Consider the following 15094-nt stretch of genomic DNA (forward strand, 5'->3'; position numbering starts at 1 on the left):
TCATGCCCTCTCAAAGCTCATTCCACTGCTGGTTCTTGTCCTAGATGCCAGACAACACAACTAAATAAGAGCTAGGAGGGGCAGAGTCCTGGATGTGTGCAATAAGCATGTGCAGGGTGATCAATGAGCAAGAAGAGGCTTGGGGACGGAGTATTGGAAGTGGGTGGTATCTGGGATGACTTCCTGGAGGTGGTGCCCCTGAGCTAGGTCTTGAAGGCTGACAGAGTCTAGGACGAAAGGAAGGCATTCCCAGAGGGGGAAACCACATCAGCAAAGGTACAGAGGGGAGAAAAGGGCTCTGGACAATCCAGGGACCAGGGTAGAGTCCTTGGGACATGCTTGTTGGCTGTGAGCAAACCAGGATACAGTCAGCCTGGGACTGGGCTAACATGACACCCTAAAGAATGGCTTCAGCTGCCATCTGAACAACAGGCCATCACTGGGAGCAGCCTACTGCTAAAACTGTATAAACCTGTCGTGCGGAGACACCGCAGGTGTCGTAGAAGATACCACCTGCATTGGAACCTGCAAAAACGGGGACACATGGTCTTGTCAATAAGGTGGAGGCAGGCCCAGCAGGCCCGGCGTACTCTCTTCTCCACCCTCACTCCAGGCACCTCAGGGAGCTGGGCACTGTGCCATATCCTTGAAGGGAAAAGGTAGACCTCATAGGTCCTTCATGGAGCAGGTAAACTCTTAAGGTGCTAACAGTCTAAAGCTCGGCCTCTGGGGCCAGAGACCAGTATGTCTCATTTCTAGCAGGGTGAGTTGGCAATGCCACTTTTCTCTAAGCCTCACCTGTAAACAAGGGAACACCACATCCTCTCCCCAGGTTAGATGGCCAGTGTCAGAAGAGCAGGACTGAGAACCATCCATTTCTCAGCTCCCCTCTTTCTCTCCCACATGTCCCATCTATTAGCAGATCTTGCCAGCTCAACTTCCAAGAGTTGGCCAGACTCTGATCTCTCTCTCTCTTTTTTACCCGACCGAGGACATTTTCATTTGCTTTTTTAGAGGGAGGGAGAGAGAGAGAGAGAAAGGAAGAGAGGAACGGAAAGAGAGAAACATTGATTCAAGAGAAGGATTGATCGGTTGCCTCCATATGCACCCAGACCGGGGATCTGCACTGGGACTGGGGATCATAGGCTCTGGGGCTGGGGGTTGCACGCATCCGCACCCGGACTGGGGATGAACCTGCAACTTGGGTAAGTACTCTGACCGGGAATTGAACCTGCAACCTTTCGGTTCTGGGACAATGCTCCAACCACCGAGCCACACTGGCCAGGGCACTGATCTCTTCTTTTCATCTTTCCTGTACCATCATCCCTCACCTGGATCCTTGTTTCATTTTCTAAACTGGCCTCCCTGCTGCTACTCCTCCAGGAGCCAGAGCAGCCTCTGAGACCTATGCCAGGTACCATCCTTCCTTTGCCCAAAACCCTCTTACAGGCCCCACTGCACTCAGAGTGAGACCCAGAATCCTTCTGGTGGCACCCAGGACTCTACAGCCTTGCTCCCGGTCATGCGAGATTCCCCTCTCACCTCAGGACCTTCGCACCTGCCATTGCCGCTGCCAGGCACTCTCCATCCATCTACACACTGGCTCCCTCACTTCCTTCAGGCCTGTCTGAGAGGCCTTCCCTGACCACTTTGTATAAAATACTACCCTCCCAATGCCTTTTATTTTGCTTTATTTTTCTCATATCACCGACGGCCCAACATGCTATGTATTTGTTAATTTCTTTAATGCCCATCTCCCCACCCTAGACTTATAAGCCCTTCGAGAGTAAGGACTTAGTTTTGTTCCCTGCAGTAGCCTCCAGGTTTCTACCAGTGCCCAGCGCTGGTTGAGTGTATGTTTTGGTTTAGATTCCAACTCTGTCATTTAAAAGACCTTAGGATAGGTCTTAGTCCCTCTGGACCACTGGTATCTCATCTGTAGAATGGGCAGGATGATAATGATAATGAAAATTGTAATGACAATGATAATGATAATAAGAGTAGTAACACCAGGGTTGTTTTAGGGTGAAATGAAGATAAAGGTCTCAGTGCTGTGCCTGGTGCAGAGGAGGCCCTCCGCGCAGGGCAGCTGTTCCCATGCCCGGATATTTCAGGATGGGAGGGGTGACACATGAGCACAGCCTTAAGTGTGAGAGATTAAGGATTCACTCTGAGGCAAAACCAGTGTTGCCCTAATGTATGCGCAAGACCACTCGAAACAGGACCTGAGAGCAGGCTGTTGGCAAGGAGGCGGGCAGGCAGGGAGGGCCCAAGGCCCTGGTGAGTGTTTGCTGGCTTTAGACTAGACCTGGAGGTAATAAAGAAACGCTTGCAGTGTGGCCCTGTTTGCAAAGTGGGAGGGAGCAGCTATCAGTATATGTGTGCTGTAAATGCCCTTTGCATTTAGCAGGCCTAGGGAAGCAGATGAGGCTGGGACAGCATGCAGGAGCCCCAGCACCCACCATCCCCTGCACTCAGTGCCTGGACAACCTAAGGATCTTCTTCCCACCTCCCCATTTTGTAGCAGAAGAATCTGAGACCTGGAGAAGCTGAGAACCCAGGTAGCATCTCTCCAACCTCCAAGCCCAATTGCCCCTCTAGGACAGGCCCGGAGCTGCCCAGCCATGCTCTCGTGGGCTCGGCGTGTGGATGAGGCCAGATCATGGGAAGCCCTCATTTAACTGTCACGGCAGCCTAGTGAGGGGAATGCTGTTGTCACCGTCCCTTTCTTGCAGGTGAGGAAGCTGAGACCCGGAGAGGCAGGAAAGGGGCAGGGGCAGGGCTCAAACACAGATGTCGTCTGCCATTGAGGCTTGTGTACAATCGCTTCTCCTGGCCACGGGGCCCCTCAGCTCAGGCTTTTGGATTCTCAGGCTGCCAAGGACGCACACACGTTTCCCAGCCGAGATAAAGGCCCCTTAAAAGCGACATGCATTTATTAAACGGCATTTGCCAAGGTTTCAGCACACTCTGCTGTCTACGGCAGAGAGTCTCCGGACAAGATTTTCCCCCAAGCTGACGCTATTTACTGATGTCTTTTATAGCGCTTTTTGCAGCTCGTGAAAGCACTTTCCACGGCTCTTAATTCCCTTAACCCTCAATAGTCTCTATATGAGAGGAAACAGTAGCAGTGTTTCTATTTCAAAGATGGGGAAACTGAGGCTCAGAGTGGGCAAGACACTTGCTCCAGAGCACACAGCCAGTAAGCACAAGACAGGGTGATCACTAGCCCCATTTCACAGAGGACAAGACTGAGGCTCAAGAGGTATAGCCAAGGTCACACGATCTGACTCCACCTGCGTTTTCACCCACAGCACCAGATGGCTTCGTGCAATGGACCCCAAGCAGGCCTGCCAAACCAAACCCTGGCTGACCGTGGCCCTGACTGTGTCACGTCTCATGGGCTGCCTGTTCATTTTGTCATGGTGTCTATGCTGAGGTGAGCAGTTTTGTGCAGCCAGAATTTTAAGTACAGATTCTTGGGTTTCTTGGTCAACCCTCCCCACCCCATCCAACACTGGTATTTTTGTACTTCCTGATATTTTAGGGATCCTTATGTCAGCACGATGGGCAGGAATCTGTGGTGTGCTCAGGGCGCTGGCCACAGGGACTATGTAGTAGTTAGGGCACAGCTCTGCCTTTCGACCAGGGTAACTGCCTATGTGACCTTGTAGCTCTGAGCTTCCTCCTTAAAATGGGGATCTTGCCCTGGTCGAGTGGCTCAGTTGCTTGGAGCATTGCTCCTCACACCTAAAGGTTGCAGGTTCGGTCCCTGGTCAGGGCACATACCTAGGTTGTGGGTTTAATCCCCGGTAGAGGTGCATACAGGAGACAATCAACTGATGTTTCTCTCCCACATTGATGTGTGTGTCTCTCTCTCCCTCCCTTTTTCTCTAAAATCAATAAACATATCCTTGGGTGAGGATTAAAAAAAGGGAGGGATCTTAGTACCCATCTATTCCCCTCATTCACCCAATATGTATTAACCCACCCACTGCTGCTAGGTCCTGTGCTATAGTACAGATACAGTCCCTACTGTCTTGTGTAGCTTATGTCTTATTTGGGGAGACAGGGCTGAAGTAATGAAACAAATATAGAAATGGATGGCTAGGCGAGGAAACAATTTTGGCGCCATGACAGTGAAAAAGGGAAAACATCTTTTAGATTGGGGTTGGGAAGGGCATCTCTGAGGAGGTAAGACTGCAGCTGGAACCTGCAAAGGCCAGGGAAGGGGATGCAGTGGGAGAACAATAAGTGCAAAGGCCCTGAGGTAGGAAATAAGTTAGTGTATATGAAGACCAGAGAAGGCTGCCGTGGCTGCAACCCATGAAGGAAGGAGAGTCTGGTACAAGAGGAGGCTGCAGAGGTAGATGTGGTTCAGAAAATGCCATGCCTCATGAGTAAGGGGTTTGATTTTATTCTAAGGGCAGTGAGAACCACTGAAAAGTTTGGAGCAAGAACAAGGAGGATTTGCTTCATTCAGCTCCTATGGGTAAAGAGAATGAGAGGCCAGAGTGAAAGTAGAAAGGCAATGATGACATGGATGCTGTAGTGTTTAGGGGCCTGGACTCAAATCCTAGTTCTGCATTTATAAGCTGTGTGACCTTGGGTAAGTCACTTCACCTCTCTGAGTCTTAGTTCCTTCATCTGTCCAATGGGTATAATAATATTTCCCATTTCACAGACCTGTGGTGAAGATTAAATGAGATAATATACAGAGTAATGAATGATCTTATCACATGGTCTGACACGTTCAATGTCAGGTACTCAATGAACCAGATTCTACTTGGTCTGGCCCTGACCTCTCCTAACTCCCTCATGTCATCCCCTTCACTCCAGCCTCACTAACCTCCTTTCTATTCTTGGAACATAGCAAACTCATTCCATCCTCAGGACCTTTGCACTTGCTATGTCTTCAGTGTGGAGTGCTTTTCTCCTAATATTCCCATGGCTGCTCCCTCTGTTTAATTCAGGCCTCTGCTCCTCAGACGGGCCCTGCCTCTGACCCCACTCAGCCTTCCATTCCCTCACACTCCTTTAGTTGTCTTCATGTCTCTAACTGATGTAATGTTTACTTGGGTCTATGTTTACTTGGGTCTACTTTTATTTTCTCATTAGAATGTCAGCTCCACGAGAGCGGCCGATTTTGTCTGTCTGGTCCACAGTTGTATCCTTAGCACCTACAGCCACTCCTGGAACATAGTAGATGCTCAGAAAAATTTGTTGAGCAAATATTTATAATTAAAATAACCACAATAAGAACCAGCAAGGTGGTTAAGAGTAAACCTGGAGCTGGCTTTAACTCTCATTGTCTATGTGGCCTTGGGAGGAGTCCATCTTAGCTTTGGGGAGCCTGAGTGTCCTTCTCTGCAAAATGGGGATGAAGGCTCCATGCTTTTCGGCTCATTGTGGGGACTAGAAGACAGCACACATCAAAATATTGATGATGAAATGATCCCCAATCACCAGCATTTGCTTTATAATAGCCGCCTACCCCCTGCCCCTGAAGATGAGGGCAGGTAAAACAACAATGGCAGATCAGTGCTGAAGCTGGGGTTCCCTACGCCACTGCTTGCCATTTTGTGTATATTTGAAATATTCCAAAATAAAAAGAGGAAGAAGAGAAAACATTGATTCAAGGCTCATCTCGTGCTACCACGAGCTTCCATTTCTGGAGGGCACGTGCCCCTGAAGAACAGGACAACAGAGAGGCCCTGGTGTCGGCATCCACCCTCTCCAGCCGTCCCACCAGCTGCAAGCTTGATGCTCACTCCCCGCTTCTGATCTCCCTCCTGATCCTGCTCAGCCACCTGATCGCCTTCAGCTCCTGCTGCTAATCTGCAGCCATCTAACACCCTGCGCCCCCACATGGATGTGCCAGGAAATCTTACAGACACAAAGATCCAATTCTGTATCATTTCCGACTTCCACCTTAGCTGTTTTGCATCATTCCAGACTGAAGGCCTGGCAGGACACCTGGCAAGGAAAATCCATCTCGTGCAGGGCTCCGACAGAAGACCTGCCCAGGAACGCCCCAGTTAACAGGAAGGCAGTTTCAGCTGTGAAAATAGATGTTTCCTTCTCCGGAATGGGACGGAAACACATCTTGGGAACATCTGCCACCTCCCAGGAGGATACACTGACTGACAGACGTATGAAAGGAGTGCCAAGAAAGCAAGATGCTGGCACCCCCCGGGCCTCAGTTTCCCCACCTATTAAACTGGGTTAAGTGATGTCCATTTAACCGCATGGGCTGATCTGGGTCATCAACCTGAGTCTGCCACTTATGTTGTGGCCTTGGGCAAGTCACACCACCTCTCTGAGCCTCATTTCCTCCTTGCTCAAATAGATCTGACTGTCACTGTGCACACACTACTCAGGGTAGCTGTACCACTGGGATCATATACACCAAGTGTGGAGACCAGTAAGAGGCCAGAAAAGATGGCTCCCATTCTTGTTACTTAAGTGTTTTCCCCTAGAAGTTGGGATCCTGTCGAATTTCTAGCTTTACTGATGTAAACTTTAAGCACACACCAGTTACCAGTTTTAAAAAGCCTTGGCCGAACAACAGGGGGCTTGGCTTGGCGTCCCACCCACATGTTGCCAGGGATCTGCCGGCTCTGCGGTGGGAGCCCGCCAGTCCCTTCCTCTCTGGGCTGCAGTGTTCTCTTCTCTGCAGCACAGGGAAGTGCTGGATGAGAGGACTGACAGCTCTCTCAGGCCCCCTATGGCTTCCCAGGTCTGGGAACGGATCACTCCAGACCTGTGGATAGAGACAGAGACACCTAGAGGCAAGCTGTGCCCACAGCACTCAGTCCTACTAACAGTTAAATCACACAGCTTGGGCTTCTGCTCAACTCGTCCATCCCCCGCTGGCATAAAGGCTACAGGGAAAAACCTCAGGCTGAAGACATCCACTCCCTTAACAGCTTTGTTGTTCTGTGAGTACCCACTCTGTTCAAGGAGCTGTGCTAGGTGCTTTACAAGAGTATGGCCTGCTTTTATGGATGAGAAAACCCAAGTAAAACCAAACTGATGATTACAACACTGGCCAGTATGTGCTGAGCACCTACAACGTGCCAGGCATGGCTTCAAGCATTACCCATAAGGCAATTGACTTAATCCTGGAAACAAGGGTTGTTGGCATTTTGCTTTACAGATGAGGAAACCAAGGCCCAGAGTTCAAGAAGTTGTCCAAGCGGATACACCCCCAGACTTCTGGTTCCAAGCCTGTGACTCAGGACTAGGCTAGCTGCGTCTCTCCATGGAGAGGCTAAATGATCACTACAGTTGTAGGACCACCATGCCAACCAGGTGCTAGAGTGAAACACGCACAGGATGATAAAACAAGGAGAAAGCAATGCGTAGCCTCAGACAGGAAGATAAAATCCCGGGGGAGTGTTCAGAGAAGGAAGAGATCCCTTGGAGCATAAGGCAGCACAAACTGAACTGTGAGAGGAGTAGGATTTGGACGTAAAGAGGTAAGGAGATCCATCTGATGGCAGGAGCAGTGTAAGCAAAGGCACATACTTGAGTTTAGCTAAAGGCATGAATTTGTAGAAAAGCATTCACCAACTGGATTAGGCCAGGCTAATGGGTGCTATACAAACCAAATGCCTCTTGTTTGTATGTTTGGGGAACACGGAAGTAAACAGGGCCTGAATGGGGATTCTACCTACAACTGAGGGATTTCTCAAGGGCTGTAGGTTCTAAGGTACTTGAGTAGCCAGGAAAGCTTTGGCCCTCAGAAAGGAAGCCTGGTCACCTTGCCGCATCTCAAATAGGTCAGCACTTGGGACAACATGTGGCTGAGAAGTAAGGCCGGTCATGGGAGGAAGGCCCTGGGACAATATTTTTAAAAAGAAATTTGGACCCACTCAACAGTTTTGAGTAATCTGAGTTGCGTTGGCAGGCCAGAAATATGAGCACATTTTAAAAGAGGGGTTTGGGGGAACCTTCTGTCAGTCCAAGACTACAAATAAAAAAATAACCTGTCACACGGAGCCATTGGAAGCAGCGAGCGAGTGAGTGTGGGATCTTTACAACACTTTTAGACTGCCTTCCTCTCACACACCCCCTCTCCATCTGTTGCAAAGGGCACCAGGCAGATAGAGACAAGGAGGAATACTGCAGCTCTGGGGGATCCAGAGCTCAGCAGCCCAGATGGGGGGCTCTGATGGGAGTTACATCGCTCTCCTGAGCTGTCATTTGTGAGGGCCAAGGGGCTGTCAGTGTTTCCATCCTCAGTGTTTTTTCAGAGAAATGACTGTGACTCAGTGAAATACTTCTGCTCCAGAAGGAGCCTTTCTACAAACTTCCATCTAAGCCTGGAGGGGGCTCCTTTTGCTCCCCTAAGCTTAGACTAAGTAATCCTGATTAGATCAGTGAACTTGTTCCTTCAGAGGGAACAGCCAGAGGCTGGAATTCAAAACCCAATCTCCCTGTCTTGGACGAGTTATTTCCCCAGCTTTGGACTCTATTTTCCTTGTCTGCAAAATGGGGAAAACAGCTGACTCAGTCTTTGCGGATTAATGAGATTACGCAGACAGGCAGTTAGCACACAGCCTGGAATACAGTTAACATTTAAAGAACATTGGGTCTCCTTGCTGCTCTCAACACATGGTTCACATCAGGACGTCATACGTGCTGAGTGACTCTAAGTTGAGGAATGAATCACACCCTGAGTCTCCGCAGGGTTGGAAAGGAATAATTAATGGCAGCAGTACCCAAAGAACACATGCCTTTAAGCACCTTTTAATAGCCTGAGCCCAAGAGGGCTAAAGCCCCTGGCCCTTCTCTTCTTGTGAAAGAGGAAGTGAGATTAGTTTCACCATTTAGGAAAGTACAGAGGAGGTATCAGCATGTCACCCTCTACCAAAAGGTCAGAGTTTCACCAGAGGGCCCAGCTGTCTGTTCCCTAAAGTGTGAACCCCAACATGGCCTTGACTTCTCCAGGCCAGAGCAAGGAGTGAATGGAAGCTCATTTGAGATCAGCCCAGTAGGTAACGTCCCAAGACCTAGGTAAGACCAAGACAGGAGCCAGCAGGCTCACTTTCACATGTGCTGCTGCTATAGGATCAGTCTGCCAGGTGTCCCCAAGCCCCCGTCCCCTGCCCTTTTCCCAGTCTCAGAATCTCCCTCAGTGAAGTTGTTTTAAGAAACAAGCATCACATTGGCTCCAAGGACACAGGTTGGTGACTTCGCTGGCATCTTTTTAGAATTTTCCTTTGGCAGCATTTGTGCTGAAAGCAGTCTTTGGAAACTTCTTCCCCTGCCTCCCCCAAACCACAAAATTCCCATGACCAGCCCCCTCCAAACAGTGATCATGTGAAGCCACAGCAATCATGTGACACCTCCCAGGCCAACAGCTCTGTCTGAGACACTAGTAGTCATTCAATCCAGAGCTGCTTTCCTAAGCCTGACATTTGAGTTTCCCACTCAAACAAATCCATTTTCTTAGAAAATTACACAACTGCCTCCTTCTACCTTTCTGCCCTTCTGTCCTACCTGTGTTCACTTTTGTCATATTTCATGCTTAGATCAACTGAGGGAGGGGCCTGAAGCCCCATCCTTCAGCCAAACCAGGTATATTCAAGACCAGGGCCCAGAGTGTGACCAGGACCCCGGAGAGCACAGCGTGAAGGATGCTGGGAGGCTTCAGCTATGATAGTGACATCCCATCCCTTCCCCACCACCTTCAGCCAAGAAATTTATTCTTACCTTCTAAGATTTATTTATTTCAAAGTTAATCTTGGCCCCTCTGCTGCTCCCACTTTTTCAGGCTATTGATGCTGAATGGATTGGAACGGAAGTTTTATGGCCTAATCTTTACCATTTTATAGATTGTTTTTATAGACAAAAGGGAGAGATTCTCTCACAAGAAGGGTGGTGGTGTCCCCAGCCCGTGCCCTGGGAAAGGCAGACTGTCCATCTGAACACTTGTTAACCAGCGTGAAGGCTCATTTGCCAGAAACTGAACCACAGGGTCCTAGCTGGAGAAGGGTCTGGAACAGACATTCAGACGTTAACTTGGGCCCAGTTCTCTGCTTTACAAAAATGAAACGCTGGTGAGAGAGGCTCATGCACTTCCAGGCCAGGAAGGATGCTAGGGCAGGACTGGGACTTTGCAGGGTGTGCGTGGCCAGCTCAGGCAGGAAGGAGCAGATCGGAGATGCCACTCACCAGAGATACGAAATATACCAGTGTTTCCTTCGGCCCAGCAAGGACCCAACTGTCACCCAAAGACCCTGGAGTGGAGGTGGGGATGCCTATGTGGACCCTGAGGTTCAGGGCAGACTGCAGGGCAGAGAGAAGCAGCTGTTTACCCCCACTTCTCCCTCCGCCCACTCTTTGCTAGTTCTCCCTTTCTCACTGCTTTCAGATGGTTACCAGTCTCCAGGCAAATGCAAAAGGGGGGAGGCGGATACTGAGCTCATCTTTGCCTCAAAGGAGGGAGGTGCAGAGAGCCCCTCTGCCAACAACACAGCTTCAAGAAGCCAAAAATCAAGATCCTCATTTCTTCTCCTCCACCTCTACTCTTTAATACCATTTTTTCTGTCCCCCATGCTCTCCCAGGAGACCCGTGGTTTTGCAAAACCCCTTTAAGAAGCATAACTCCTGAATGGTGACCTCACCCCTTGGCGAACACATGCCAGCCTTCAGAGCCCGCCTGCGGGAGACAGCCAGGTGTTTGATGTAGGCCAACAAAAAGACCTGCTCAGAGCCACAGGTAATAGCCCCACAGAGTCCCTGAACTGCAGGGAGCTGCCTGGCAGCCTGGGGAAGGTAGGGAGATGTCGGGGGTGGGAGGGGGGTGGCTGCAAGGAGGATGGCCATCCAGCAAGAGGCTTTGGCAACCACAAGGACAATCCACCGTGTTTTCATATTAGGATCTGTTGATCGCAGCAGCTCACCCCAGGGTTACAACGGCCTTCTTCTTTCTCCCATACACACACTAACACTGTTACTCTGCGCACCAGAGGGATTGCTCACTCTTCCCTAACTGCCACAGCCTGTTTCTGTTCCATTCCGGCAGTACCTGGAAGACCTCTGCCTCCACCTCTTCCCTCAGACCCTGAAAGCAAACCTGTTGGAAAGCATCAGTCCAGGGAGAGAGCTTCTAGAGAAGCCAGGGGTGCGCTGCTCTGAAAGCAGCTGACAGCCTGCCTCCCCCTCCGGATTGGTCTGGGGCGAGGTGAAACAACTCAACTGGGTACGTGCCAGTGCCCAGCACAGTGGCACACAGTCAGAGTGGGGAGGACGGGCTTCCATCCTTGGCTGTGTGACCTTGGGCAAGTCGCTGGCACTCTCTTGGCCTCAGTTTTCGAATCTGTAACCCTGGTTACAGGCATCTTTACCCTTATTAGTGCTGACAGCCGAGTGGCTCTCAGAGCCGGTCGGACAGGCCTGAGCCCGCAGTTTGGGGGACAGCAGCGGTGCGGGTTGGAGGGGTGCTTACCTGTCCAGGTACAGGACGCAGCGATCAGCAGGCAGAGCAGCGGCCCGAGGCGGCCCGGGGCCAGGCCGGCGGGCTCCATGGGCCGCGGCTGCGGAGCGAGGAGGGAGAGCGGCCGTGAGTGCGCGCTCGGGCAGGCGCGGGCTGGAGCGGGGAAATGACTAAGCCCCCCCGCCCCGCCCCCCCGCTCCCCGCCCTCGCCTCCCGGCCGGGCTTCCCCCTCCCTCCCCGAATGGGCGCCTGGAGCTGCTTAGGAGCCGCCGTCACCGCCGGGATTTTCGGAGCCCCCCAACCCCCGCCCCGGGAGAGATGTAGAGACTGACAGACCCCAAGCGCGCGAGAAAGAAAGCCCGGGGCGGCCAGAGAGGCGGCAGGAGAGGGAAACAGACCCAGAGTAGCCAGGCAGCGAGCCAGAGACACAGGGAGGCGAGAGGGGGAGAATGCGAGAATGCGAGAGAAGTGGGGGGGGGGGGGGAGCGGAGAGCGAGCGAGCGAGCGAGCGAGCAAACGAGCGAGAGACACAGGAGTGCACGAGGCGGCGCGCAGACCGAGCCCGGCAGCGCGGGAGAAAGGAGGTTCACGAGCCAGGGTCCAGGGCAGCTCGGCCAGACGCCCCCGCCGCTACCCACCTGCCCCGCCCGGTCTCCTCGCGTTGCCCGGGGCTCGCCCGCTCCCGGCCGCAGTCCCGGCCGTGGCCCCCGCCCGCCCAGCCGCGGCCCCCTCGCAACTCCCCGTGCCCCTCCTTCTCCTGCCCGCGCGGGGGCTGCGGGGCTCCGGCAGCGCTGGCACCCTTTCGGCGAGCTCCCGCCGGCAGCGAGCCCGCGGGAGGGAGGGAGTGAGGGCTGGTGTTTCGCGCCCGGCCGGGAGGCCAGCGTCGCCCCTAGCCCGAGCCGAGGCCGCGGCACCCACCCGCGCCCGGGCCCACGGCAGCAGCCCCGGGAGGCGGCCCGCCGGCGCACCCCGCTCGGGATCGGGACTAGCCAGCCTCCGTCTCCAACAATGTGCCAGTTCAGAAGCCCGCGCGGCTGTCACCAGCTCCGAACCGCCCCCTCTCCTGTTCCCCTCCCACTGCCAGCGGGGCTCGGACCTGCGTCGCCAGCGAGGGCTGAAAGGCTGTGGAAGCGCCGCCGGGGCTGCCCAGGGCCGGGCCCCCCGCTCCACTTTGCGCAAACTTGTTTTTCTAAGGTCGGCGCGGCGAGCTGGCTACACCGTCCTCTTAAGGTGGACTGGGGAAGTTGCGGCCGACCTCCCCTGCCTCCAGATTCCCGCCGCGGTCAGTCCCCGCTTCCCTACGGCGAGACGCTAGAGGCGGCGACAGAGTGGGGGTGTGGAGCGGCACGGGGGTGTCTGCCTTGCACCTCCCCAAGTGGCCCTGCCCCTGTGCCCCAAAGCGGGAGGCCCCCGTAGGGGGTGGGCTTGGGCCGGGGGGGCCCCGATTCTTTTAGAGCTAGGCCTAGGTGAAGGAAAAGCAGGAAGTAAGTGAATGTAGGGGGAAGGGGGAGAGGAAGGAGAGAGTGATGATACAAAAATAGCGTGTGTGTAGGAAGGACTTCAGTGCCGCCTGGAGAAGCGGCGCAAGGTGGAGAAAGCGAGAAGGGGGGCTGTGGCCAGAAAACTAGAGGAGAAAGGTCCCCACTTCCCTGGGGAAGGGAGCTCTCTCTGCCAGGTGCCCGCCTATCAGGGGTAGCAGATTCAGGGGGTAGAGGAGAGTAGGGACTTGAAGTCCTGGGCTCCGGGAAATGACTGGCACAAAGACTGTGAGAGCAAAAGGGGAACGGAGGCAAGAGGCTTGGAGATGGAGAGGACAGCCTCAATACCCCTCTATCTGTCTTCTGTCCCTTCCCCTGACCCCCTCTCCTTCTCCCTCTTTTTCTCCCCCTTTCCTTGAAGCTAAACTGTGTTTGCTGTAGCAGCCAGGTCAGTTATACGAAGTGGGAGTGCTGGTCACCTGGCAAAGGTGGCTGGGGACTGTGAGGGGGAAAGGAGTCCAAGACCCTCTGCTAATTGGAGGGGTAGGGGCTTGGAAATAAGCAATAACAAGTTTTGCTTGGCATGGCTGCTCAGCAAAGGATATAAATGAGGCAAAGAAAAGGAATCCTGACCCAGAGAGGCTGTGGACTTGCCTAAGGCCACACAGCAAGTTCAGGGGTAGAAATAAGGTTTGAATTCCTGATTCCCAGGCTAAATAAAGACCTTTGCAAAGTGATGAGCCCCAGTCCCCTCCCAGCCTCCCTGTCAGATGCCTGGTCCTCCTGGTCTTGTGCTAAGAGGAAGATAGGCAGAGTAGAGCTTTTGAGAGCATGAACCAGATTCTCTGGGTTCAAATCCTGTCAGCTACCTCTTAGGAGCTGTGAAGATCTGGGGAAATACTTTATCCTCTCTCTGCTTCAGCTTTCTCATCTGAAACGAAGCCAACTGGAGTATCAACCTAAAAGGGCTGGTGTGAGGATTTGATGAATTAATATTTGTACAACACTTTAAAGAGTGCCTAGCATATCCTAAGTGCTACATAGCATTTGATAAATAAGTAAAGTGTTTGACAACAGGGTTCTGGGCTGTATTTGAAGTGCAAGAGTATTTTATTTCTGTGGATATGGGAGATACAGCAGGGTTCCACACAATGTCCCCTGACCGTGAGGCATTTACCTTCCAGTGGGGAGACAGATAGGTAGACAAGTAGAAATAATTAATGAACAACAGAAGATTGAGCTCAGAGAGTGAGAAGGATGCACTCATTTAGATAAGGGTAAGGCCTTCCTGAGAAGCTGGGAGCTGAATCACAAGAAGGGGCAGCAGGCTGAGGATTTGGGGATTTGCTATTCCAGAAAGAGAGAACAGCACAGATAAAGGCCCTGGGCCAGTTTGGCTGGGTGGGAGTGACTGAAGAATGGGGAAGAGTGGTTGGTCTAGCTGGCTCGCCTTGCAGACCTTAGTAAAAAATGCCTTTATTCTGCAGATAGGAAATCACTGAATGTTTAAGCAGGAGAGTGTTGTGGTCTGATCCATGTGTTTGAAAGGCCAACCTGGCTGCAGGTGGAGAGTGGGCTGTAGGAAGTGGAACATGGAATCAGGACGCCAGTGAGGAGGTTGTTCTGGGGTCTTCCTAGTAGCTGAAGTGGGGGGTAGGGAATCTCTCGCTCTTTAGGACACATCTGGCAGAGACCATGCAAGTGACCAGCTGAGACTCCTGGGAAAATTCATCACTGGAATCCATCTGGGGTAGGAATGGGGACAGGGGCCACCGATGAAGATTAGAGATGAGGCAGACTCCTGACCTGGGCTTCCAGAAGGTTCTGCCATTCACCATTCCCAAGGACACACACACACACACACACACACACACACACACACACACGCCCCTTCCCTGGATTAGGAAACTGTGGATTAGGGAAGGATAATAATTGAGCCACCTGCTATTTATATATAGCACCTCTGGCAAAGGCAACCAGCAGGGCTTCCCAACACTAGGGAAGTTTCATCTGCCCCAGAAGTGGGCCTAGACCTTATTCTCTTGATCCAGGATCCATAGAAAACTCACCCGTGGCCAACCATCATGGTTGAAAGGTCACTGAGTCCAATGGGCAGTCAGGTACTCTGAGGTTGGAGAACAATTTATCTGAGGTCACACAGTGAGATTAT

The 15094-nt window shown here is 52.4% G+C and overlaps 1 protein-coding gene across 1 annotated transcript in view; it reads right to left on the reverse strand.

The window, feature by feature from the left end:
- Positions 1-12157, reverse strand: part of LOC150003340 (tyrosine-protein phosphatase non-receptor type substrate 1-like) — a 42236-nt gene extending 30079 nt beyond the window's left edge. The window contains exons 1-3 of the mRNA XM_090286147.1: positions 12085-12157; positions 11459-11546; positions 7874-7876 (exon numbers count right to left, since the gene is read on the reverse strand). Coding sequence (XP_090142273.1) covers positions 7874-7876; positions 11459-11537 — 82 coding nt within the window. The 5' untranslated portion in view covers positions 11538-11546; positions 12085-12157. The remainder of the gene's footprint in view (positions 1-7873; positions 7877-11458; positions 11547-12084) is intronic.
- Between the last annotated feature and the right edge of the window lie 2937 nt (positions 12158-15094).

This window comes from Furipterus horrens, unplaced genomic scaffold, assembly GCF_987537825.1.
Source record: "Furipterus horrens unplaced genomic scaffold, mFurHor1.1.pri manual_scaffold_8, whole genome shotgun sequence".
NCBI classification, from domain to species: Eukaryota; Metazoa; Chordata; class Mammalia; order Chiroptera; family Furipteridae; genus Furipterus; species Furipterus horrens.